This window comes from Amblyomma maculatum, chromosome 1, assembly GCF_055883805.1.
Source record: "Amblyomma maculatum isolate TAMU_Amacu chromosome 1, ASM5588380v1, whole genome shotgun sequence".
Classification (NCBI taxonomy): domain Eukaryota; kingdom Metazoa; phylum Arthropoda; class Arachnida; order Ixodida; family Ixodidae; genus Amblyomma; species Amblyomma maculatum.
This window is the reverse complement of record NC_139344.1, coordinates 177,180,797-177,205,650: the sequence shown is the minus strand read 5'-3', so window position 1 is coordinate 177,205,650 and position 24,854 is coordinate 177,180,797. Positions and strand designations below refer to the sequence as shown.

General features: G+C 42.0%; 2 protein-coding genes and 1 pseudogene across 4 annotated transcripts in view; 1 reads left to right on the top strand and 2 right to left on the bottom strand.

Moving 5' to 3' along the window:
- The window catches only part of alpha-Spec (alpha spectrin), a 91,905-nt gene extending 79,561 nt beyond the window's left edge, over nt 1-12,344 (bottom strand). For 2 of the 3 annotated variants that reach the window (XM_084589646.1, XM_084589648.1), the window contains exons 1-4: nt 12,235-12,344; nt 4,454-4,737; nt 3,215-3,340; nt 159-299 (exon numbers count right to left, since the gene is read on the bottom strand). In XM_084589646.1, coding sequence (XP_084445772.1) covers nt 159-299; nt 3,215-3,340; nt 4,454-4,696 — 510 coding nt within the window. In that variant the 5' untranslated portion in view covers nt 4,697-4,737; nt 12,235-12,344. Of the gene's footprint in view, nt 1-158; nt 300-3,214; nt 3,341-4,453; nt 4,738-10,864; nt 10,997-12,234 lie in introns of those variants that run through there. The other variant, XM_084589647.1, reaches the window with a different exon arrangement.
- Nucleotides 1-24,854, bottom strand: part of LOC146204963 (uncharacterized) — a 193,706-nt pseudogene that overhangs the window by 83,644 nt on the left and 85,208 nt on the right.
- dbo (Kelch-like protein diablo) overlaps nt 12,533-24,854 on the top strand; it is a 34,468-nt gene continuing 22,146 nt past the window's right edge. Inside the window, exons 1-4 of the mRNA XM_084589645.1 lie at nt 12,533-13,254; nt 16,738-17,010; nt 19,490-19,648; nt 22,098-22,308. Coding sequence (XP_084445771.1) covers nt 12,976-13,254; nt 16,738-17,010; nt 19,490-19,648; nt 22,098-22,308 — 922 coding nt within the window. The 5' untranslated portion in view covers nt 12,533-12,975. The remainder of the gene's footprint in view (nt 13,255-16,737; nt 17,011-19,489; nt 19,649-22,097; nt 22,309-24,854) is intronic.

Below are 24,854 nucleotides of genomic sequence, written 5' to 3'. Positions count from 1 at the left end.
AAGCACTGTGAGTAATGCTGTACAAAAGTGGCACCCAAACAGAGCACTGAAGTAAGACCTCTTACGAAATGTATAAGCGGCAAGAACAGCCGCAAAAGTACACATCACCCACATTGATGACCGTTACCCTTCCAAAGCAGTCTTATAAAAGCACTTACCTTGTCGTTGATCCAGAACATGACCTCGTCACAATGGCGCAGAAACTGGACCAACACCAACGCTTGCTGCAGCTTCTGTCCCTTGTCTGCCAATTTTCTCAGGAGAAGCTCCCAGAGCCGGTGAAGCTCATCAAGGCATTGCTGGTGCATTAGAAAAGTAAATCAAGCACTTTAGTCTTCCACACCTTCACACTGTCTGCACATCACATGGAGTACTACCAAGTACTGACGTGGGAAAAGTCCAAATTCACCACCACTCCTAAGACTTTTGTACACAATGTAGGCTTACGGCTAGCCGGTCTTCACTGTTGCCTTCAAAAATTAAAAAAATGTCAATACATGAGCAGCTCAAGCTTTAATAGTTGACAACTGCAGTACATGAAATCTGCTGGGCTTGTATGTTATGTCAGAGTTCAACGCAATGGTTACCTACCCCCCTATCATCCTCGACCTTGCCTGCTAGCCAAGGTCATGACTAGCAGCCACAGTCAAGGTAGCTGCACCAAAAGTATCCCAAGTAGCTTCACAAATACTAAATTACATTAAAGACTAGTTGACTGCCCACCACACCACCTAGGATGCATATGCTTTACTTGCCCAGCCACTGCCAGAGCCAATTCGGTGTAATCAGCAAGGTAAGCATAAAGTACAGCGCAGTGCGGATATGCACACAAACCATATCTGTACCCCAGATAAGCCTCACTGTAATTGTGCTAGGTCCTGATATTATCCAAGAAGCTTGTGCTCTTCCTTCAACCCAGGATGCACAGCGCACGACTGTGGAGTGCACATCTGCTACTGACATACTGCTTTGTGAATTTCGCGACAGGCAGCGTGATGAAAGAATGACATTCCAAGTATATGCGCCACCAGCCCCACTGCGTTGATCCACGCCGAGGCAGCTGAAGCATTAGAAGGGCCAAACGTTCGCCAGGTGCGATGCAGCCAACCCGGCATCTTCGACCACTCGCCCGCTCGCCGAGAACGTCAGAGTATAACAGCGGCATGGCAGCAGCAGCGATCATGAAATGGTGCCCGGTGACACCAGAATAAAAAACCTTGAACTTAAACGGGAGCTACCTGTCTAAGCAGCTTAGATGCAGTTCTGACGAACAAACAGCTCGCGCTTCTCGACCTAAGGCAGCTGGGCAAAACTACATGGCACAACCACAGGTGCCAGTCAAAAATCTGAATAGGCATGCTGATGCGAGGCACTGGAAACCAGTAGTTCAGGAATATGTGGGAAGAGGGAATGGTGGCCCCGAGGCCAACCAGGGCGACCTCATGGGGACTGCTGCCACAGTTCTGGTAGCAGGCCCTAAAGGAGATGAGTCAAGGCTCACCGCCAGAACAAACAAACAAACAAAAAAAAAAAAAAAGAGCCCCTGCAGGTGTGGGTTGGGCAGACCATCAAAAATGGCTTTGTGGACCCCCATTCGAGAACCACTGGATTAGAGCATATGCAAGAATGCCTGCATGCGCAACAAGCAGTGCTGCACAAGCTCCTTTTATAGCACACTAGGAGTGACAGTCTTAGTGTAAAGCAATGCTTGAAAGTCAGACACCATGTTACATGTACTCCTAGTGAACACTCGCACTATCCAACCACCCATCACATTCTTCGCACAAGGTAACAAAAATTTCACGTTTCAAATATATTTGTTTAAAACCCAGTACTACAACATTCACAATAGTTAACTTTTCAAATACTACTCTAGCAACTTAGACGAATGCATGCTTCTGTTAGCCATTCAAGAAAAAAGAAGTAGCCTCTTTGGGCACCTTCAGGAAAAGGTACAACTCTCTTTTGCACCAAGTAATACGAGTTTATAAGAAGAATTCAGTTGTTGCCAAGCCCCAGCATACTTAAAGGGGTGGAGACATGAAAATTTGCATAGAAATTTTGCACCTTTCACTTCAAAAAGGTGTTTTGCAATTATGCCTCAGGCATTAGCAAACATGGATCATATAAAACCTGCCTGCAAGCAGAAAATAATTTGTAACTAAATTTCTTCTGCCATACGGTTATGGTTTTAGGTTGCAGAACGATGGTTGGGACATCACAAAGTAAGTAAGAGATTGCAAGAGGTGCGCTGAGACTGCAATATAATAGCTCTTTTTCTCGCCGCTTCCATTTAGGCTTCTGGAGCAGCTAAGTGCCAGAGTTTGAATTAAGACTACAAAGCATTGAACACCATAATTACTTGCGTGATAAGCCCACACTTTTTTTCACCAAGAAAAACTGACACCAAAAAAATTCTTTTGCGAGAGTCGAAATTCATGTCCGCAGTTTTCTAACCATCTATCAGACATCAATGAAAGAAAGCAATCAGCCGCGATCATAACGCTGGTTTTCAGCCCATTACGTGTTTCAATGATCTTGAGGCAGTGGACGGCGCCCACCCCAATCCAGGCATGATAAAGCAAGCATACACCAGGCTTGTGCAACCAAGCGCATAGCAATTCAGGCAATGTGCCGAGCAAGTCGGCGCCAGCAGTCCTGTCAAAGGCGTGCGGCATCTTGGCACTCTGCCAAGTACACTGCACAAGTCACCCTCACTCCTCCCCAACCGCAAGAGCTATGGTCAAAAGATAAACATGCCACGATGTTATTGCTTCGCAGCATGCTGGCGAGTTACCAAGGAATGGTCTGTGGACTGCGACAATGACAGCGTAAAAAAAGGGACGCGTCCGTCGTGCCTTTCTTTTTTTAAAGGTAAATTCTCAGCAACGAAATTGGGGGTATTTTTTCACTACGGGAGTGAATACAGTATTACTACCGCTTTTGTGTGGTTCACGTGATTGCATAATCATCTGTGACATTGCAGCCTTTGTTTGCCAAGCAAAAACTGAACTGCAGAGTAAAAAATTGTTTGAAATTAGAGTGCTGGTGAATTCTACGAGGAGATCCATGGTTATTAATGCCATACGCACAGTTGTAAAGCAGTAGTATTACACTAAAAAATGTTTTCCGTCTCCACCCTTTTAGGTTACGAGAATAAACAAAACTTAATTTGAATGCATTACTATCGGATCTGTAGAAGATAAGATCTTACCTTGATCTTTTCCGATTCGAAATGACCATAGCCAATCATTTCCATTCCTGTATTGTCGAGCACCACGATGGCGTTGCCATGAGCGGCAACTTCTGCTTCGAAAGCTTGATGCTTCTGAATTTTTGCCTGTAAGAAAAAGAGAAAAGTTATTTGTCAAAAAAACAATCTTCAAACGAACTCCCAGTTCTATGTTTACAGCAAATTGAAACGTGATTTTGTAGGGAAAGACCGAATAAACAATATATATGACTCGAAGTAATATGCATTATTTAGCCATTCATTGGCTAGCAGTGGGCAGTGGACAGCATGTGTAGGATCAGTGGCGATCCTGTTTTCTTATCTGGCATGCAATAATTCAACCTTTCGCCAAGAGCATGCTAAATGACGTTATGCGGAAAATTGACACGTTGTAGACTAGTGACTGTGGAGTCAATTATTTGAGGGCCTTGCCAGTGCAAACTGCTCCCTGTGCATGCAGTGCTACTAGTGCTCACAAAGTGAACGATGCAAGGGCTACGTGTAGTGCTCGAGATTGAAGTTGTATCGCATGCATTCATATTGTTCGTAGTGTTGCAGGAGAGAGTTTGAAACATCCAAAATACCACACATTGTATACAATACACAATGGCTGTGGAATTTTAAGAATTCATATCATCCTGAAATGCGCATCAACCGCGTAAGTACCACCAAGCTTCTACTTTATTTGAAAATAGTATACAGGAAGAGTCGAGCAAGTTTTAACCTAGCCCCTTTATTAAAGGAATTACGCTTTGGGTTTTTAACAGTCGTGAACTAGTTTTAAGACTATGCTGTGGAAATAGCAAATTATTCAGGTAAAGCTAATGCACCTAAATGTCATGTGGAAGAATAGATCCTCAGGAAAGCTGAGTGACTGAAGCCAAAGCGGAATAAAAATACCACAGCAACTTGGGCACTACAAATATGGTAGGCCATAGTTTTGCAATGACAAACCCATTCACGATTCACAAACCAAGAGCACTACATAAGGGAAAACATCTTCACATGGACCATATTGTGCACTTGTACTTCCTAGCTGAGGGAAGGCAGCCTATCACTCGGAGTAGTGAACAAAGGAAACTTCCGTTTAGGATAACTGCGTGACTATGTGGTTTGTGTATTACAAGACCAAGAGAGCACGTATTAAAGCAGGACTGTACGCGCTGTCTCCTTCTGTTTATGCATAACACTCAAATTAATTTGTCATTGTTTCACACAGACCTGCAGATTTGTAGCATCCTTGTAGCTCTCGTCCGAGGCTGCCTGCAGTTTCTCGTGAATCCAAGACTCGAGCTCGTCAGCATCGCGCTTGAAATACTGGAAGCGGCGAGACTCCTCGAGTCGATCCCTTTTGTGGCGGGCCTCAGACTTGAATTGGGAATAACGACCCAGGACTTGCTCACGCCGCTCCTGGATGTCATCCACCGTCTCCAAAATCTTGATGTCCCTTGGCTGGACATCCATGGCTCCTTGCGTCTGGTGGCTTCAGCCTGCCAGGGAATCGCCTGAAAAATAGACAGATTGCCCCACACTAAGCATGAAAAACTTCAAATCGCAATGCTGGCAAAAGTGAACAGTGCAAATGTTGGCAACATTCTTTATGGCAATCGCATGATGCATTTCAAGAGGTCCGTTCAACTCAGCTGCACTTGCTGTACGTTCCGTAAAGCTCTGCGGTGGTGCCACAAGCGTGCAGCGCCAGTTCTGGTAGCTCTAGTGCAGCCTCGACCCCAGCTGCTTCCTAAACGAATGGTAGAGTGCAGGCCTTGCCATCTGCTAGCCTTGGCGTCACCAACAACCTGCAGTCGGCTGTGTGCCGCACACATCAATCGGCGCCAACATCCCGAATAATGAGACTAATCTTCAAACAGCACATGAAAACAAGCATTGCCATGAACCCCCATCAGTGCATGTGGAGCGTGTTGTAATCAATAAATGGCGAAGAGGCACCAGAATGGTGCCACAGTTCATCAAGGAAATGACTATGCGTACTTCGCATTAACTCACCTAAAAACTAAAACATACATGTGTGATGCATAATCATATGTGCGTTTCGCGCCACCTGCTGCAATTAAGGTTATCATGGAATAAGGATGTTGGTGCCAGTTGATGTGAGCAGCATACACCGCAAACAGCATTCCTTCATTCATGAATGTGATGCGCGAACAGACCAAACAATTCATGCACGGTCGGCTATATGCTGCTCACGTCAATCGGCGCCAACATCGCAAATAAAGTGAAGAATTTTCAAACAGCACATTGCAAATAAGAGGTACTGCCCTGAACCAGCCCCTCGGTGCATGTGCACCAAGCGACAGCTGGCGCGAAACTCTCACATGTTTTACTGCACAGGACCATGAATAAAGACAGCATGCATGCACGCGCATGCCTACTTTTTATACACATGGTGTCATGTTTCCATGGCGAACTCAGAGGAGTGGAATAACTTGAGTTTCTTCAGAGTTTATCGTAACATGCAAGCCATCGTGTGCTTCCATGCAACGGCAGTAGCTGCACACTTCGGCACCCACCACTGAGGAGGTGCAGAGTTTTCTTGAACTTTTCATGAGCTGGACCACAACGTCTGCTTTAAACAAACGGCTTCATACAGAAGGCGCCATGCTGCACAGCACAAATGGCAAAGAGCACCCCCAAAAGAACAAGTTCATGTACTGCATGTGAATCGAACTGCCACTGGGAGCTGTGCTTACTTCGTGCTTGCTACATAATGACATCGAGAATATACCATTCAAAAGAGCATGGCCTGATGCCGCACAACCTCTGGACAACAGCACAAACATTAAAACATGTTCTTGCTTGCAGTTCACTCTCCTCCAAATCCAGCAAACCTGATCTGCACTTCACTGTCAAAAACCGTGACATATGCTACATCTTTCTGTCTTCTTTCCTGTCTTTTTAACAAACACCATTACCCCAGTCACTACCGAAAGTGATCATAAGCTAACAAGAATCCTGAGTAGTAAGTGCAACGTGAAGCTGGCATTAGAAAGAGGCGGTACACAGCCCAGTTTAGGGTTGTCTTAGCAACCTAACATGAGACGTGTTTTGAAGATGTGCATAGATTTGTCCAATGCTAGAGTGAAAAAAGTGCATGAACAAATTGGACCGCAGCTCTGCAGAGCATCACTAGCAAATGCCAGGCATATGTATATGTGCAAGAAGTGCAGCAATCAACTCCACATGCTGCCTGCTCCTGCTTGTTAGTTCTTAAGTATCTATCACAAATTCGCATGCACACTAGCAGTGGACGACCATGTACAATGACCATGTACTATCAGAGCAAAGGTCTGTGGGATGTGTGCTGTCCAAAATTATATTGTGACACTCCCTTGTAGCCTAATGGCCTGGTATTATTACCATTGGAAGGACAATATGCAGCTCTTCATACTTTCAGATTTTCTAGGTGACCCACATATACCAAAATAGCTCTTTTTGTCACATCCACATCCCATAAACTTCCGTAGGTACAGTAGATTAAAATGAACACCTACCTTCAACAGCGAACTGCTCAAAATCAAGCCCACATATTAGACATCACAGCTTCTTGCATTTTAAAATGCTGAAAATTAAGGAACAGCACAAAATACAATGCCACTTTGAGCAGTTCGAATGCAGTATACCTGCTTTAAAGCTGTGCACGTTAAAGCAGAAGACACAACAGTGTTTTCAAGAGCCTGCTGTTTTTGCTGAATTCCACCCTATGGAGACAACCAGGCATACATCTGGGAAATGCAAAGGACAGCCCTATAAATGCCGCCAATATTCTGCTCCTGTAACAGCAAGGCCAGCCAGAACAAGCAGATTTATACATTAATTACGGTGGATAACATACACTAACTGTAATTAAACAGACGAAGCCTTTGTTCCAGAGTAAACACATTCGGGCTGATGACTATTATAATGACAAATGCAACATTAATTTACCAAGGCATCAGTGTAAGCACTAAGAAGAGAACATTTTATATCACCCATGTATGATCACTAGAAGGGCCAAGGTCAACCTGTACCTAAGAAACTCATCATACTTGACATTTCTTGTTATTTCACTGTTCTTGCAGTATTCAAAAGAAGACTTTGAGCTAACAGAAACCTGTTCTAAGAAGGCAAGGCTAAAATTATAAAAGCAACATATAATGTCATCATTCCACTGCTTATAAATACACTACACATTGATTTCAGCAAGTAGTGAAGTTCTAGGTACAAAAACATTAACTGCATATGAAATCAAAGGAGTCTTCACCCTTAGAATGCTACATTTGTAGTTAATGAATGGACATTTCACTACATCATTTTTTTTAATCATGGTTATGTGGAATAAATAATGTAGCTGTACATTAAAGCATGGAGAATTCACTATTTGCACTGTAGCAATAGACTGTATGAAGAATGCATAGTCTAATGCTGCTAAAAGTGAGTACTGGTAAAAAGCTTCCTTGTGACAGCGGCACTACAGCATCCCAAAACAAGTCTTCAAGAAAAAAAAACTTTTGTCTGGAGCACTCTTCAGGCTAGGGATTTTTTCTTTTTTTTGTGCATTGGACGAGAGATATGTGCCAGCAGCTGGTCATGTGATAGGTTCTTTTAAGGCCTGTAAATAAGGCAGCATAAACAGCACCTTAATGCAAGCATTGCAGAGCTGTTTCCAAGATGATATCGTCGTCTGAATTGACACTTTGGTCCTCAAGTCGGAACAAAACGGATACTGCTGACTAGGCCATATGACACTCAACAGCCAACAGTTTCACTCAACTAGGCCACTTTTTTTTTTTTTTTTTTGAAAGCTTGGTTGCCTTTACACAGACTTCCCTGCCAAAAAAGTTGAGCTGCAAAAGCACAGAATTGAGTCTTATTTGCTAGCATTCATATCTTTTGCTCTGTAGCTATGGTAATCAGTACCAGCCTGTGCAACAAGCTGCTACCCAACGTTGAATTTTTCAGCGGAGCTTGTGTTAAGACTTTACCACAGACAACCCTCTGTATCCAACAGCCACAAACAAGTATTTTTTTATAAAAGAGTAGAGATAATTTTTGGAAGAGCTTTTTTTTCCTTGGAATTGTTGGCAATGGTGTACACGAGTTATGACCTAAAATTCAACTACGCCAGCCAAATAAGGCATTTAATCTTTTTCTTCGTGTAGTTTCAGTTTCAAGCACTGAATGATGGCTCCAACCTCAAAGGAGAGTTGGGGTCATGCAAGTCATAAAAAGTAATACAACTACTGCTCACTGATTTATTGAGATTACAACTTTTAGGCAGACTTGCATAAGAGTTGATGTGGATTAAACTCTTTATTCACACCTTCCTACAAATGAAATCTTTGCAATTTGTGCTCAGCATGCAGAAACAGCATCAAGGACTTTCATTCCTGTATTGTCCTCAGCTCTGAGACATTATTCTGACTGGCCCCAATATTGCCCCTGTGGTAAATTTGTAATCTGACTAACACTGGAGGTTCAAGGAAGTAATCTGCCATTTAAATAGCTCAAAATTTTGATAACTGCCAGAGTACAAGTGTAAATATTGTTTTGTTTGGGTTTTTTTTTTTTTTTTTTTTTTTTTTTCAAATGACAGTAGCTTTCTGGACACTTTCTTGCGAAAGAATTCTGAACTTCTTCAATGTTTGGTGCCACTTCTTTCTTGAACGCAGAAGCACACAAGTTCGCAGTAGGCTTCACATGTATACATATTATGGCATCATATTATGACTACATCCAAGTTTGATTTGCAGTTCGAATGACAATGAATTCACATTCCCATGACACAATTAACAACAAAAATTTATATGCAGGCTCGGTAAAATCGCACTGATATTTCAAACAAAACAGTGAGCACACTGCTTTCATTACAAGTGTAAATGATTCCGCAATACAACAACATTCTGCAATGTAAATTTCCATGAGCAGTACTATCTCAAGTTAATGTTACTTCGCAATTTTGGAGCTACTACAGCCAGAAATAATACTGCTCTGACAACTTGATTACTCGGTCCAAATAAAAACCACTGACTTCAAACGCAAACTTCAAATGGAACCATAATGGCCCCATCTGCACAGGCATGCGGATTCAAATGGACTCAATTGGACCTATCAAAATTTAAATTATACATTCCAAACGTTTCTTAGAATTCCAAGTGGTGTCCCTGTCAAAATAAAGACTGAGCACAAGCTGAACATTCCAAGGGAATATTCACAGCTGTGTATTTGAAACCCCAATTCAATTGTCTAAAATATTCAGTGGTGTATTTTGCCCAAATAGAAATTTTCCAATTGGAAGCCTTGTTTTCAATGGGATGCGTACATTTCTCTAAAAATATAGTAACAGTGAGCTAATAAAGTTCTTGTAGAAGGATATTAGCAGCTTAATGTGCATATTAAATAAATTAGGTTGTATGAGTGGATAAGTGTCACTGGCTCCATTAGGAGGGTCCCATAAATGGAGTATATGAGCAAAGGCACAGTGTGTTTGCCTTATGGTTGGAAATAGTGTTCCTTGTGTGATGCAGGCTTGTTTGCCTTCACTTCCACCAGAGCAGAATTTTGTATCTCAATTTCCTTGGAAAGAAAAAAAAAGGCAGAATGTTTCCCTGCAATCCTGGATGAAAACCCAATTGACTCCAAAAGAAATTTTTTCAATGGTTTGTTTCTACAAGGAAATGTTAGTTCTTAAATTTCTGTAGGAGACATTGCACATCTAATATATCCAAGGAACTATGCGGACCACATGTATAAGCAGAGCAGTAGATGACAGGCTGTAGAACAGCTACCAGAGTAGTTTTTCAAAAATAAAAACATGGTTTGGTTTAGCTTATGGGACTAACATCCCAAAGCGACTTAGGCTACGAGGAACGCCACAGTTAAGGGCTCTGGAAATTTCAACCACCTAGATAAAAGCAGTATCAAAAGGTAAGTTAAGGTACAGAGCCAATAAAACATACCGCAACGAACACTAATACTTTCCCGATAATATTCTCCTACAAAATAAACATTTTTCAAACAATGCTTGAGAATCCAAGCTCATTTTAAAAGCTGCTATTTCTATATCGAGGAACACTCCTTACAAAAGGTATAACAGTGTGGTCATGAAAATGCTTAGAGAGTATACCTTGGATATATGTGGGGTTTGCTACAACAGCACCTTAATGACATTTGACACTCTACCGATCATAATTTAACTGTGCTATTTTAGCTACTCGACCCATCTAAAGGAAAATGAAACTACTGCATCCTTACTGGTATGTCAACACACAAATGTTTGGGGCCAACCCAAACAGAACTGCACCAACTAGCCAAGATACATGACAATCTGCAATACATTCTTTGCAGCAATGTGTCCTGTTCCTCTCACTACATCCTCATCTCAATGTTCAAGCTGACTCACCCAAACATAATAGCACCAACTAGCCCAAAAACCTGTATCTTGAACATATTGGAAGAAGGACAAATACTTCTTGCTCAAAGCATTACCACTGACCTAAGCCAATCTTTCACAAACTATATGTCAAAAATTAAACATAAAAGCGACTTTAAAAACTGCCAAAGTAAAAATCCAGGCAATGGCATGCAAAATATAAGCGAAAGGCAACAAAAAAATGATTGCAAGTTCTACTTTACCTAAGGCTGTGCCGAAAGATGTGTCAATCGTTTCGAGCGAGAGGATCAGGAATACATTAGAAGTCAGCAAAATCTAATCGCCTCATTAAAATGCTTCCTCTCGTTTGCTCCCCCACTGCAAAAGCAAAACAAACCATGGCAGCGGACGGCGATCCATGCGATCACTCCGACGAGGCAGCGTGCACCTACATCGACACTCAGCGTACGCGTCGACCGCACCGACACACCCACGAGGAGGAAGCGAGGGAGGATACTCCCATAGGCGGTACTGCAAGCGGCTGACAGAGTTTTGCTGCGGCATTCCAACTGATCTATTTATCGTCATTTTTATCGCGCAAAAGAATGCCGACTATGGATTTCAAGCTCTGCGATCCACCTTTCAGGAAACCGGGCCAAGACCAATTAAAAGGGAGCTAAGCATCTTTATGCAAGAATAACGGGGCCTTCCGTGCCGAAGATCATCTGCTTCATTTTCGCCTAATTTTGCGTCATACGCGATTACGAAAACGCTTTCGTGATCACCTATAACCGGTACATGAGCTGGCTTACAATAAAGGTACCAAACGATCGCAGCAAGCGGAAGAGGCAATTTTAGAGACACACCCCAGGCACCGCACCGACCGCGATGAGGCACGCGATTACTGCATTCCGCAAGGCTTACTAAGTACGATATCTGCGAGAGTTTCATCGACAGCTTACCGAGAAAGAAAAAAAGTTAAGCTTTTTCATTAAAACTGCACTAACTCAATTGCTGCTAAGTCCACATTTCTGCCTCGTAGTAGCTGTAAACGCCCTACTAAAATACCGGAAGGCCGGTAAGAACCGTTAGTCGGCTGAAGAGCTAAACACTGCTCTGGTCTGGCCAATCAATGTGCACATCATATATAATATAAATAATATCAATTCTCTTAACATATATTGGACAAGGATGTATCCAATACGAGCCCGTTTACCCGCTAGCAATAAATATGCACAAAATGGAGCGCCAAGAGCTTCAGCTAGATGCAGCTCCGCTACATGAAAGTAAGGTCACTGCTGAGAGTCCTCGTGGATTTGACATAGCAAAGCACCGGGCATGTACCGAACGCAATCAAGCAATACCTCTGCAAAGCTAGCTGAGCAGCCGAGCAGCTACTGAGATTATTTTAGGACTAGGATGCCAGGTTCTGTTGCGGATGGTCTCGTTGAACACCACAGACCAGGGCGTTGCCAGGCTCCCTGGTATCATCCCTGGATGCTGCACTTACTAGCAAACTTATATTCACTCTGCTGCGACTAAGGAAAGATAAGAATATTTTTCACATGTTAACCTCAACACATGCTCTCTAACAGCACAAACTTACTTTCGCGAGCAAGCGTCAAATACCTACCGGTATTGATCACCGAAAAATGGCGACACTCGGCGAGGTCAATCCGCAGCACCGGTCGTGCAACGACGCGGACTCTGGCGCCGAGCTTTTTTAGTTCTGCTTTTTGTTTTGGAATGCTCCGCTTGATGACACTAGTTACGCCAAGATAAACTTTGTACCAAAATCAACAAAATATATCAAATTACGTGTTTTTGTTTTTGGTTTAATTATTTTAACGTATAATTTTATTACTTTTGTTATGAGCTTTACGAATTTGCGAACTGGAGTAATTGGCAACCTTGTACTGCTTGTACCTTGTACTTCGAATCCTGTGTTTTTGTGGCTTTGGTTTTTATCGCTAGCGATTTAATGTATGTTGTTAATTTGGTATCTCTTGTCTTGATAAGGTTGCGTGAGTGATGTCGCGGCAGCTGTTCGTGCGGCAAAACGAGTACAGTTTCGTTTAATTTTTTCTCACCAGTCCACCCACAGTTAAGCAAGCATCAGTTCCTGTGCTCCTAGAGCCAGGCAAGCAGATGCCAGCCACGGTTCGAGTCATCGGAATCGCGAGGCGTTGACCTATTGCTCTTGTTTGGCCTCCGTCTTTGCGGAGTTGCCGTTGTGCTTTTTGACTTGAGTGAGAATGGTCTGGGCGTAAGAAGTATACTTCTTACTTTTCCATGCTGCCTTGTTCTCAGGATACCGAATGAGAGCGAAAAGGGCTACGAAGGGGTGCACTGTGCAATGTAAGACCTGAGGAATATGAACGATATTCGTTGCTTTCGAAGCACCATGGGCGAAATACTGCATACGGATTTGGACAGTTCTACGTCGCCCGCAAGACTGGAGTACACTTCTGAGAAGCATTCAAGGCACACGCTTGAAGCCATCAATCTTCTCCGGCTACATCGAGAGCTCTGCGACGTCGTTTTGCTCGTGGGAACCAGGAAGATCTTCGCGCATCGTATCGTGCTGTCGGCGTGTAGCCCATATTTTCATGCAATGTTTACAGGAGAGTTGGCAGAAAGTCGTCAAACCGAGGTGAGACTTGTGTGGCTCCGTGCGCTTTCTCCGTGACGCTTAGGAGGTCGAGTAATTTCGGTGGTGTTGGAAATGTATTGTAAATTGTGCAAACGACAGCACAAACATTTTGTTGTGCGAAAAGAAAATTACATGTGGTGTAGACAGTGCTTAAGAAAAAAATTGCTTTTATGTATACCTCTGCAGGACATTTGTAGGCAAATGATGGTAACTTCTTGTAGTATAGTTATTTTACTATTTCCCACCACAAAGCTACATTGTCCCCAGCATTGTCAAGAATTCTAGCCAAACCATATAGAAAAACGCCCTGGATTGTCTTAACATCTCAGATTACTTGCTGCCAATGTAAACTCTAGCGAAAATTGTTATAAAACGCTATATTTGCTTCATATCAGTCTCACAGGGGTTTGTATTAGTCTAATACATTTTTCGGTATGCTGTGTATGTCCTGCACAAGTCTGTACGGCGCTAAGTATGCACATTGTACTTGTTGAATAGGTCTATTAGTCTGATACAAGTTTGTTTCAGTCTAATAGGAAGCAACGTAATTTAAAACCAGAACGGGCGGCTGCGTTTCGATGGAGGCGAAACGAAGAGGTGCCCGTGTGCTGTGCGATGTCAGTGCACATTAAAGACCTCCAGGTGGTCAAGATTACTCCCGAGCCCTCCACTACCGCACCCCTTTCTCTCTTTCTGTTTTCACTCCCACCTTCCTCCCTTCCCTTACGGCGCGGTTCAGGTGTCCACGGAACAAGTGTGACAGTTACTTACTGCGCCTTTCCTTTCCTGTGAACCAATTATTATTATTATTATTATTATTATTATTATTATTATCATCATTTTCTCAACACACCGACAAATATTGCAGTCATCAATGAACAGAAGGCTAAAGGAAAATGTTCACAGTCCATGATGAACATCTTGTATAATATTTATTTAGATAGCTTCATCGATGAATTAACCATTGCTATAGTTGCATATGGCTGCACTCAGAGGGGCTATAAAAGCCTGTGAAGGCTGCCTATGGATATAACGTTGCTGTACTGTGCTTGTCAGTCTAATGTTAGTGCTCCTAAAGGGCATTATGCAGGCATCCTTCCATTAAAGACCTTTGTCAGTGTGGTAGGTCATATGCAGACCTATCACAGTATCAAGGAATATGATGGCCTATTAGATTGAAATCATAAGAGCCTATTTATCAACAACAGTGTTACTAGTCTAACAAGAAACACAGGAAATAGCAGTCGCCCCCAAGCTTTTCTATCTGATTCATATCTTATCGGACTAATTTCCTATTAGTTGTCCATGAGCAAATACGCCATTAGTTTTGCTGTTGAATGTTTTGCTAGGAGAGCACAAATATAGGATACACAGATGTATGAGAACTTTTAGAACGAACAGCAAAAGGAACAAAACGAGAAAGGCAATCAAAAAAGCGGTACTTTAATATGGCATTTCTTTCAGGGTATTAAATAAATGACATGTTTTTATTGGTAAGTTGAATTTATTTGAGGTGTGCACAATAGTGTGACATAATGTTTTAAATCCATATGCCTTTTGGATGAAAAATCGGCTAGTGGTCTTCATGATGATGTAAAGTAGGTTTGCTTTTACAGCGTAGAATTTTGTGAATAACTGTTCTGCATGTGCATTACACAGGAGACCTACAGTTGAACTTAATGCATTTTTTGTTTGCAATGCAATGTGTTCAAAGATTATTTTTATACTATTAGCTCAAACTGAATAGTGATAATGCAGAGAAGAATGCGGCACACTAGATGGTAACATTTGTTGACATTATATAAGCCTAGCAAATAGTTTGTGAAGTATTCTACACATTGTTTGTGTGACAGCATGATGCTGATTTTTGTGCAAAAAGACTCCTGGTGCTTTCAGGAAAGATAAAGTCCAATTGTAAATCTGCCAGTATTGCAAAAGAATAATAGTATTCTAATACTACAGATTCAGTGAAGGAAAAACTGCCCTTTGTTTAAGACTTCATTTGTAGGGTATTCCTTAGTGTCTAAATGCAGAAGCTTTTTTGTCTTTACCTATTTTGACAATGGCATTAACATCAATTCATAAGAATCAACCTGTTCAATCTGCAGCCATTCTGTAATATATGAAGGCATCAGTTATCTCACTATCATTCATAAAAGTGTCTTGATATTCTGATGTAATTCCTTGAGGCACACAATGCTTCCAGTTTTCGGCGTAGACAATACTCGGGTCATAGATGAACACTGATGCTGACTGGTTTAATAGCTCTTAAAAAGTTAACACCACAAACACTAGCAGAGCTGCATTTTTTTGCAAAGCTTAAATTATTAATCCTGGCAAATTTCTTCATTCATTACTTGAAGAAGAGAAGTGTGTGTATTGAATGTGTTTTTTCACAAAGCGTTAAAATGCTCATGCCACAGAAAATCTGGCAGTGTCCAGCGTCCATTGGAAATCATGCTTCGAGATTTTGAAAATGAAATTTAGAGAAGGGTCAAATGAAGTCAAGCTTGGATACTTCCGAAAATAAATTATTCAATAAAATAAAATGCTGAAATTGCCGGTGTTGGGCATCGAACCCAGGCCCTCTGTGTGCTGAACAAGCAGAATCAGAATTTTATTTCAGCATTGCGTACACAATGCTCTGCACAACGCACACATACACTATACACAATGGACACATAGACCAGAATGTACACATAGGCCACAAAGGCTTGCTGGTCCAAGTGTGTTAGAGGAGGGCCTAGGAAATGCATTGTGGTTTTTGCAACATAGTAGCATGTGTATGAGTACTGCAGTGGCGTACAGTGAAAGAAAATGAAAAGGCGCTCTCATGTTTCACTCTTAAGGCAAAGCTTAGGCGACCTCGAAGTTTTTCAGGCCTATCGCATAAATGACTTTTTTAAGTGCTCTCAAGTTGATGCAAGATGCAAAAACCTAAAACTTTTATATGACCTGTGCAGTTTTGTGGTGTTGCCTCTTCATGTTATTCTTGAAGAATATATGCTATAGGTGAATACTCTTTAAATAAAAAGCTTGGCTGCCAGTACTGTTAACTTTTATCTAAACTGGGTGTGGATACTGTGGCAACCAAACAAATGAGGGAAGGAGAGAAGTGATATGAATGTAGCAGTTGTATTCATGTTGTTGTTCTCTGTTCTTTGCTCACTTTTATTCAGCTATCTCACTTTACATTATTTGTTATTGCTATTGTGTTATGTTACAACAAAATAGTTGGTCTTTTACCATTCATTTTGCTTACTATGCATTCTGCAGTGGCACCGGCGTGCTGTTTCTGCAAGTGAGATTTCAGTTGCCTACCAAAAGAAGCTTGAGTAGCCGTATGATGTTAGAGTGAACCTTACGAGTAGTTAATGCATGGTTTAACCAACGTAACATATGAAAAAATGCATTACTTTAATTCTTTCTGCAGTATTGAGCGATAAACTTATTCCCCTGGATTTATGTCTTTTTTTTTTCTAGGTGACAATACGAGACATAGATGAGCATGCGATGGAACTGCTCATGGACTTCGCTTATACATCACATATTGTGGTGGAAGAGAGCAATGTACAAATGCTGCTGCCTGCTGCATGCCTCTTGCAAATGGCAGAGATTCAAGATGTCTGCTGCGAGTTTCTCAAAAGGCAGCTTGATCCAACCAACTGCCTTGGCATCCGTGCCTTTGCTGATACTCATTCGTGCCGGGAGCTCCTGCGCATAGCTGACAAGTTTACACAGCACAATTTTCAAGAGGCATGTCTTGTAGTTTCCCATTCGTGATATTGTTGCGCACTCTGTCAGCGGAATTTGTAGTTTTTGAAGTCTGTGTGTGAACTTAGTCTTTGTAAAAGGCCTTCATGGGAGAAGCCTAATATAAGCTTCTTAATATCTTTTTTATGAGAGGGTAGTTACTTTTTCACTTGAGATTAAAATTTGGTCAACTGTTCTAACAGGAGTTTTGTACTTGACCACTTCAGCACGTCATGTGACAGTCATCTAGCATAAGCATAAATTAAGATTGAAAAATAGTAGGCTAGTTTCTCAACAGAGAAATGAAACAAGAAATTGCACTTGAAATTGCTTTTCAAGTGGCATCATTCATCGTATTATGCTGATCTTATCGTTCCCTGCCCATATTTCGTTCTTGGCAATACTCACAATGTTTATGCAGGCTACTTTGGAAAAGCTCTGAGTACAAGTATAGCAACACCAGGTTTCACAAATTTGTATGCCAGCATGAGGCTGACATTTGTATCTGTTTAATTCAGTAATGTCTTGTCTGTACAGTGTTTACTTCCACTCTCAAGAAGCAGCCAAACACAGTTCACTGATGTTGGGCCTCAAATCTAATAGGTTATTTTTGAAACTTTCAAGCCTGAAACAACCACTGCATTCAAAAGGTTCTAATGCCAATGTTTATATTAAGCAGGTTAAAACTATTTGAAATTTTACTATAATGTTTTTCTTTACAGACTCCCATATTATAGATTACAGGAGCTTGCTTTTATGCTATGCTTATGCATTGTTGCAGGAATTGTAGTGTTACATGCAAAACTCGCAAGAGCGTCTAATTCAGCCTACATTGTTACAGCCCTAGTATGCTACCTATATTGAATGTCTTTCACTCCTGAAAGTGTCAAATGGGAAGGAATTTAATCCCTTCAGCATGAGTGAGAATGAAACTGCATCAGAATTGTATAACAGTACTATTCAAAGTTTTTTCCTGTGAAAAATAAGGAGAAATGTAAAGGTCCGTGTCTTGGTACCTCTGCTCTTATCAAATGCTTATTCATCAATTTCACTGTTCAGTTATACTAGAGTTGTCGAACCATTTGATAGAATTCATCACCCCTCTCTTAATTTGCCTGAAGAAAGCCAGGGTTATGCAAGCATTCGCATACAGCGAACTTGGTCAGTAGCCCTGTAGCAGTAATCTGCAGTAATGGAAACATTACAATACCCTTTCTTTAACTCATTCATATAAACAAAAGAAGGGAGGGGTAAGAAGTGCTCATTCTACCTTCTCTATATAATTATTCTTGTCTTAAAAATTCACTGTAATGTATTTTCTTTTGATTAAAACCAGCCAACCTAGCAGCAGTTTTTTTTTTTAGCCTGCTGTAACTTTACTTTCAGTGTTAAGAAAAACTCCAGGCTGGATGTGTATAGTTGCCATAATTTTCATCTGGTACAATTTTGATTTATATCTATAGTTAGTGCTATAACTTGGTGTGCTGCATGGTTGTTCAGGTTTCATATTCAGAAAAAGTGCTGAGAGACAGGAACACACACGCACGCACTCACACACAAAACAACGGGCAAGATATGCTGCATCTCGCAAGCATCACACAAGGTCGCATACAGCGATAATAATAATATTAAAAGGCGAGGGGAAAAAAGGGGGGGTTCATCATTGTAAACAAGGTGAACCCTCTCATCCACACAAGGTGGATTAGATAATATAGCTAATATGCCTTGAGTAGGTGGTCAGATATGGGATCATTTTGTTTAGCCATGCACAAGGAGGAGGGCTCTTTTTTTCTCATTTCTGGGCTGTTCCTGTGCGTCCTTTCTGTAATAAAGTTAGCTCTTAGGCCAGTTAGTGATTAAGTCCTTTCTGCTGGCATTTCCATGACTTATTGTGCAACTTGTTTTCGGTCTTAGGCAGTTGCAAGCAGGAGCTTTAACTCTTCAGTTCTGCAAAGTCATTTTTCTAGGAGTAGAATGTTTGCTGTGGCGTTAGCTGCCAAACTTTTTGTGAAAAGGTATTCATAAAATCGCGCTAGTACCTAAAATAGGTTACTCTTTGAGTTGAGGTGATCTGCATGCCACTTGCTATCTTTGTTTCATTTGTATTCCTGTCCTTTAGCACTTGCTTCCAGCATGAATCGGTACCAGCCCTCCCAGCTTAAAGCTGCTTACATGTTGCAGAAACATACGTTTTTTGAAATGGCAATTCAGTGCTGCCCTTCTTCAGGCGAATCCACTGACACATTGCCCATCCTCTCATGCCTGCCTGTGTGCTGATATAAAGAGAAAGCATAGTGCTGAATTACTTTTCTAGAAAAAAATGTATTATCGACTATTCCAATTAAGTGTTTTGTTAAACTATGTTAGAGAAGAAAAGCATCCATGCATTAAATACTTTTACTCATGCTCTTTTAAAAAACAAAAATATGCTGTTGATCTCTCGTATATATCATTGCTATTGGCACCTTGTTTTGTTGTGCAGGTGATGGAAAGTGAAGAATTCTTGCTCCTACCTGTCAATCAGTTGGTGGACATAATATCTAGCGATGAACTGAACGTCCGAAGTGAAGAACAAGTTTTTTCAGCTGTTATGTCTTGGGTGAAATACAATGTTACAGAAAGGAGGCAGAACCTTGGACAGGTGAGGCCACAAGCGTTCCATTGTTTATCTTCAACTTTTCAAAAATGATCAGTTAGCTTACGCTCCTTTTGTGGCACAATTTTTTAAAGTTGATGAATTAACGTTTTAGTAATGGTACAGGGAGCCACATGTTTCTGCTTTTAACTGATGATTAGATGCAAACACTGCGAAAGCATTTGTTGTTTTTGTCAACATTTCATTAACATCTCTAAGGAAATAATATATTGTGGACAGTGGCAATAATTATCAAACAGGGCCTCGTAAGTACCAAAAGACTTTTCAGTACTGTGTTTATTAAAGTGATAGCTGTGTAGCAGACTTTTTGTAGGATAAATGGCCTCAGTATCATTGTATGCCATAGCTGGAAACTCCACCATTCACTTACTGGCTAATATGAATGCTGCCTTGATGAGTTGAGGCCATGATTTGTGCAGGCAGCCTCATCAGGTTGCAATGCAGTTTTTATTCTTACTTGTTTTCCTTCAAGGTGCAGTGAATAAATAGGCTGGATGTATCTTCATTCTCCAACTAGACCTTTCCTTGTGGGAAAACCTGTCACAAAAATGGACCTCTGGGAGTATAGCTGATTTTCGCTTTTGATTCACAGGAAGAGCTTTTATATGAGGTATCTTTAAACTGGCCAGCCTTTGTGCAAGCAGGGGTAACATATATTCTTTAGCTTTACTAAGTTTGTTTACAACCTTAGATTAGTTGCAAACTAGAACTTGTCATTATTCTTGCTTTTTGTGATGGTTTCTACCTCACCCTTCTTTGTAGAAATAACGGAATACTAGCTGTTGTGTTAGTAGGCTAAATAATTGTGAGAGGTTATTACTTTTAACCATGTCGCAAGTATGTACAGCATTGGCATTTGTGCTTGTTATAATAACAAATAACAAGAGGGTCGTATAAATTGTCATCCAGCCCTGCCATGGTGGCTCAGTGTTTAGGGTGCTTGACTACTGAGCTCGGGAACCAGAGTTTTAACCTGGCCTACAGCTGCAGTGGTATCGCCAAAAATATTGTTTATGAGGTGTTATATGCCGCTGATAAAAAAAAAGGGGGGGGGGGGGGTGAAGGGGGAAAGACCAAAAAGTTGGGGGGATGCAGTGCTCAGAAAATTTCTAGGGGTGAACACCAAAACACCCCCCCTGGCCTGTGTAGCAGCTTTGTTTCTATGGAGGCAAAATGCAAGGCGCCTGTGAACTGTGCAATGTCATTGCACGTTAAAGAACCCCAAGTGGTCAAGGTTATCTGGAGCCTTCCACTTTGGCATTCCCTATAGCTCGAATTACTTCGGGGTGCTAAACGCCATAAAACCAAAGCTTGAAACCCAAACGTCATCCATGTTCAGTGACACATAAGATTGTTACATTTCTCACAACCCTCAACATTTCGCTGGTTTAAGTTTTATTTAGTAGAATGAAGATATCTAGTATCTAATGTCAAGTTATTTTGCTTTCCATAGCAACAACGTGAAAAAATTTAGCAGGGATTTAGCTCCACTTCTACCAATTGAGACATGCAAACGTGCAAAAGCAGTGTTCGGCATGTTTTGGTATGGTTTTGCTTGGCGGTTTAGCCTTGAAAGACTGCCATAAAGTTTGGCTAGGTATAAAGTATCTTTAGTTGGTTTTGTTTTCTTGAGGAAAGGAGAGGTGCATTATTTCTCTCTCCTCTTGGTGGTCATCTACATTTAACAACGTACAAATGGGGGCACTTATGCCAGCGGTTCGAATCCCTGTCGCGAACTAGCCTTCAACTTGACTTGTATATGGATGCTAAGGGAAGTGAAGTGGTATGACACCACTCAAAATGCTGCATAACAAATGGTTACGTCACAATTTGAATACAAAACCACGTTTATTTTTGCTGCCACTCAGTGGTCACACTTTCTGTACACGCCATGCATGAGCCGAGTAAAGCTTCCGCCTTGAAAAGCTCCGTCTCATGAGCCATAATGTTGAGGGGGATGGGAGAGCCAAGTGCCTTAAATTCAATGGGCCCAGCTTTCGTAAATGATCAAATTGTGCATTTTATGTTTTTGGATTTTTTTTTTAGTTTTCTCAGTTTGCTATGCAACTGACATCCTTTAAAACGGATCATATCTGCTTTCTTTTTGTGTTTTATTTACCTGCATAATTTATGTATGCTTGTCTTATCCTCCTCCCTTCCTTCCTTGTACTGCTTTTTCACTCGTGGTCATTGATAAATAAGTTGATAACTTCTCAGAAGCAAGTACATTTCATGTATACTCACTTTGCCTGTGTACTAATGTGGAACACGCTCGATCCTGAATCATTTTCATTGTGAGTTAAACGCTGATTGCCTTCCTCTTTAGTGCAGAGTGCAAGACATGGCCTTGTGGGTACCTTCTGCCTTGACGTAATACATTTGACAACGGAATGTTGCTTGAAACTATTCTTCAAGAAGCTCTGAATTCATGCAGGTGCTCCAGCATGTTCGGCTCCCACTCTTGAGCCCAAAGTTTCTTGTGGGCACTGTGGGCTCAGACCTTCTGATAAAGAGTGATGAAGTGTGTCGTGATTTGGTGGATGAGGCAAAGAATTACCTATTGCTGCCCCAGGAAAGGCCACTTATGCAGGGTCCACGCACTAGACCTAGGAAACCTGTACGTAGAGGTGAAGTCCTCTTTGCAGGTGAGTGCAACGCTTTTTTTTTAATTTTGCCTTCGTGACATATCTTCAGCTTCTTTATCTTGTCATCTGCATTGTACGTGATGTTCTCTGTAATACATTCTCTTGAAGAACTCTGTGTACTGTCATCTTTGTTTTATACTAGTTTCAGTAACATAGGGCACATGCATTCAGGTCACTAATTTGTATTTTAAGCCTGCTTTCTTATTTTATCAATGCTTGCATTAGAACCATTATGTGAATTGAGGTGATACTGTAGAACCTCAGTGATACGAATCTCACGGGGTCTCGAAAAAATTCGTATTATTCAAAAATTCGTATCATAAAAACGAACAAAAATAAGTGTGCAGAAGCATGGTCCGAGAAGGTTTATTACGATCGCGTGGTCACAGCGCGACAGGCGATTGCGGATGTCTCGCGGCACGTACAGCATGACAAGAGATGGCGACGTGCCAGCCACGCGGTACCGCAGACTGCTCACGATGCGTACAGCGCTACTGGTGGTCGCGAAGTCTATGATGTGCAACCCGTGCGCGCCCGGCGCCGCGTGTGCTGCTGACTACTATTCACGGCCGCGTGCCGCTGCAAACCTTTCGTGGCGTAGAAAACAATCGTGATGCCGGCGATCCGCCCGCCTCCACATACTTCTCGCGGCGCGTACAGCATGACTGGAGATGGCGACATGCGGGCCGCACGGCGCCGCAAACTGCTCGTGGATCGCGATCGCGGAGCCAGCGATGTCCGGTCTGTGCGAACCCGCTGCGTACGCCGCCGCCAGCTACAGTGGTTGCGACGTCTGCGGTTTGTCGTGCAGACGCCGCTGAAAGCTTTTCACGGCGTGAGCTCAACTGAAAATCGTAACGTCGGCGAGGTGCGGACCACGCATCACCGCAAACTGCTCGTGATACGTACATACAGCGCGGCTGGCGATCGCGGAGTCAACGATGTGTAGTGCTCAAGGTTGCAGTCGCAGTTCGCATGTTTGTATCATCCGTTGTGGCGCGGGAGAGTGTTCGGACCATCTGAAATTTTGCACATTGTACACAATGCACTCTGGCCGGGGAATTTCGCGAATTCATATCATCCCGAAATTTGTATCAGCCGGATTGGTATCACCGAGATTTTACTGTAGATGTGGTGATTTTCGCTTGCAATATTTATACTCGTTAAGGTTTAGTTTTGTTTTTATTATGATAGTTGTTGATTATTCTCAAATCGTTTTTTTACAGCAGTAGTTGTTAATGGGAGACTTCTCGGCCTTTTATGTTTGCAGTGATGCTTTTAATGTCGGCTATACACAGCATGTGTAGTGCCTTCCGAGGGAAAAACTGATAAAATGAGGCTTACAGCGTAAGACGACATTTCAAATTAGTACACTATGCACCACTCTACAGCTGCCATATTGTGTCCAACCATTTCTCGAGAAGCAAATTGACAGCACATTGAGAAAATTCATCAGCACTAGCAAGATATTGAAGTTTCAGCGAGGGATTCTAAGCATCAATAGAGGGGAGGAAGGGGGGCAAGTGGCAAGGAAACCTGAAGCAGCCCTCGCACCTCTGGACTAGATGTATAGCAATACTGTAGCTGTTACTGCATTTCATCTCGTGCTTCCACATGACCGCTTTTTTGTAGATGTAACTAGCAGGGACATATAGTCAATGAATGTTTACCACTATGGTGGAGGAGAGGGTCACTAGACCAGTCTGATGCTTGACGGTCTCGCCGCGCAATGTTTAACGGGCGGCAACCAGGGCCCGTACTCCGAGTTTGCGTCATTATTGAAAGTGTCACTATCTCCCCGACCTCGAGTCAGCTTATTGGTGGAAACACCGAAACATGATGTTGACACCTCTTCCGGTTCCGTAGTGGCAGCACCGGGTTCCGGCGTTTTGACCAATCAGATGACTCAAGGTCACGTGAGATAGCGTCACTTCAGTAACGTTGCAAACTCGGAATACGGGCCCAGCCTTTCATGACTGCACTGCCATCAGCACTTTGCAGGAAGTCCAGATGTGAAAGAGAAACTGCCACTGCGGTTCGCTGAACTGCGGCATTTTGAGGATGCTTCACTGCAGAGTCCTCATCTGCCATGCAGTCAAGCGTCCTCAAAACTTGGTGGGGCCTTATGTGCAGCTACTGCATCGCACTGTGTACAGGGCTCAGTATTTCTAGCTTAAAATTTACTTTGTATAATCAAATTTGCCTCCTTGAAGCCTGGATTAATGGCGTTCCACAATACATGTTATATGGATGCTTGGTTATTGGCAATGGTGCCGCGGCGAATGCCAATGAAATCCAAAAAATGAGTAATCAGTCACGATGCGTCTGAAATTTAGGTAGCTCATATATGTTAGTTATATGGAGCATGTCATGGTACCATGAAAAAGTCCTAATAATCAAGCATGTAAGAAAAATGGGGTGTCTGAATTTTCAATCGTCAACTATAATGTCAGAAGGGGTGTTTTCAGTGTCAGTTTAGACAGAGCAGAGCTGAAAGCAGCCCAGTTTGTTGAAGCATGGCACTTGAAAGTCCTCATTCAAAAACT